We start from the raw sequence: 2,246 nt of genomic DNA on the forward strand, positions 1-2,246 counted from the left end.
TCCATCCATCCATCCATCCATCCATCCATCCATCCATCCATCCATCCATCCATCCATCCATCCATCCATCCTCTTACACGCTTGTACAAATTGGGGGCATTTAAAAAAAGTATAATTTCATTTAAAATTTAAGCTTGAATATTTCTATATTTTTGTTAATGTTCTTATAGCGTGACTTTGACATCCAAAGGCACCCATAGAGGGTTAGATTGTGTTTCTAATGCACAAGCTGAGAAAACAGTAACAGCAGTTATCACTACAGGGAAAACAGCAAAGGCGCCAGTCAAGGGTGGACCCATTCAAACCATAAAAGATATGCACACTTATATCTGAACAGAATGAGCTTAGTTATCTGGTTTAATTTATTCAGAGGGTAAAAATCCAAAGATGGTGGCTGACTGCTATTTTGCATGTGTTGATTATTCAACATTGTAATGGTGATACAACCTTTGCACAGACTAATTTTAACTGTAAGCTAAAATTACCAACCTTCAGCTAAAAGATGACAATCTTTCAGTTCTTTTGCTAATAAAATGTAATATCAAGTAAAGACAGAATATCTGGACTGATGTTTTTTATTCCAGCTTATAAATGGAATGGTATAAATCCAATCTGACTGTTACTTCTTTCATAAAATGTCCCCATTTTAATTGTTGTATTTCATTTGCAGAACAAAATGTATCCTTTGATAATTTCACTTTTTATTTCATTTCATTATTACAGCTCATCCATAAAATCATAGATCTCGGCTACGCTAAGGAGTTGGACCAGAGCAGCCTCTGCACATCGTTTGTGGGAACATTACAGTACTTGGTTAGTCTTACCAATGATCTCACTGGACTTCTTTTAACTTTCTCCTTCTTTACATTCTGAGCTCTAAATCTACTCTTCCTTGTTCTTCTTCCAGGCCCCAGAGCTTATTGAGAGGCAAAAGTACACAGTTTCAGTGGATTACTGGAGCTTTGGCACATTGGTGTTTGAGTGCATCACTGGGTTTCGACCGTTCTTACCGACTTGGCAGCCTGTTCCTTGGTAGGTTCACATTTTAAATCTCCTTTATGTTGTTTTTGGTATTGATAGACACTATTTTTTATTTTTACTCTCCAAAGTAGGGCTGCAATTAACCATTATTTTTCAAATAATTATTATTATTATGTGATCATTTAATATGTTTTGTGTATCTGTAATTTTAAAGGGACCCCAGGAAGAATAGCTGTCAAATTACTGACAGCTAATGGGGATCCAAATAAATAAACAATAAACAAATCGATTAATCAGTCGATTATTTTTTCGAGTAATCGATTAATAATCTGATAGAAAAAAGTACGTTAAAAAGTACTTTTCATGAAATTAAACCAGGTGAAACTAAAACCTTTCCCTTTGAGGAGTTCAGGATAGAGCATATTAATAGATTTTGCTACAATCTTGGTATAAGTTAAGGTTTGGGGTTAAGGTCTCTACTCTCCATTTAGTGATTAATCAATTGCCAAATTAGTTGAAAATTATTTAGATAACTGATTAATCACGATTAATCAGATTCATTGTTTCAACCCTACTCTAAAGCAAGATCTGTCACCTTTGACCATGATAATATTGCCTTAGTTAAACTTATACTCTTCCATGATGTATCTAATAATATTGGATATTCTTTTGTACTCCTCTCCTGACACATTTTTAAAGTATCAAGCTTTTGGTGCAGAATACAACAAAGAAAATGTCAGCAAAAACCTATTAGAGCAGCTGAACGTTTTATGATGTTAATCAGAAGCTCTTTAAATGATGGCAGGGGTTTAATGGTATCCATTTAACACAAGTCTGAATACAGTAGTGAACTCTGAACACAGCCGCAACATCCTTTCTTATAAGAGAGGTGTGCTCTCTCAAGAAATAAACAGCAATGTTTTGGTTTCTATGTTTTCTATGAAATATGTTTTTTTTAATGAAGTTTTACAGCTTATAGTTCACATTAAAGGTGCAAAGGGAGATTTTCTCCTGGTTTTCTATTTTCTTAAGCACAAAAACTGGGTTGTATACACTTTTCTTTTGCTCCAATGTTTACATATCCAAAGCTGGGATCAATAAAATCCTAACCTGACTCCGCCAGATGGATTTGCTCCGCATATCCATCTGGAAACCTTCGGTTTAAGTAAGTTTGGGAAGCGGCGAAAATACTGGTTAGCTGATTGGCCTATGTTGGTGATAGACGGGCCAAATAAACCAATCAGATCAAAGAAGCATATGACGTA

The 2,246-nt window shown here is 35.0% G+C and overlaps 1 protein-coding gene across 1 annotated transcript in view; it reads left to right on the top strand.

Annotated features, from left to right (window-relative positions):
- ikbkb (inhibitor of kappa light polypeptide gene enhancer in B-cells, kinase beta) overlaps positions 1–2,246 on the top strand; it is a 33,044-nt gene that overhangs the window by 23,773 nt on the left and 7,025 nt on the right. Inside the window, exons 7-8 of the mRNA XM_015382565.1 lie at positions 724–813; positions 908–1,032. Coding sequence (XP_015238051.1) covers positions 724–813; positions 908–1,032 — 215 coding nt within the window. The remainder of the gene's footprint in view (positions 1–723; positions 814–907; positions 1,033–2,246) is intronic.

Source organism: Cyprinodon variegatus, unplaced genomic scaffold (assembly GCF_000732505.1).
Source record: "Cyprinodon variegatus isolate N-32 unplaced genomic scaffold, C_variegatus-1.0 Scaffold260, whole genome shotgun sequence".
Classification (NCBI taxonomy): Eukaryota; Metazoa; Chordata; class Actinopteri; order Cyprinodontiformes; family Cyprinodontidae; genus Cyprinodon; species Cyprinodon variegatus.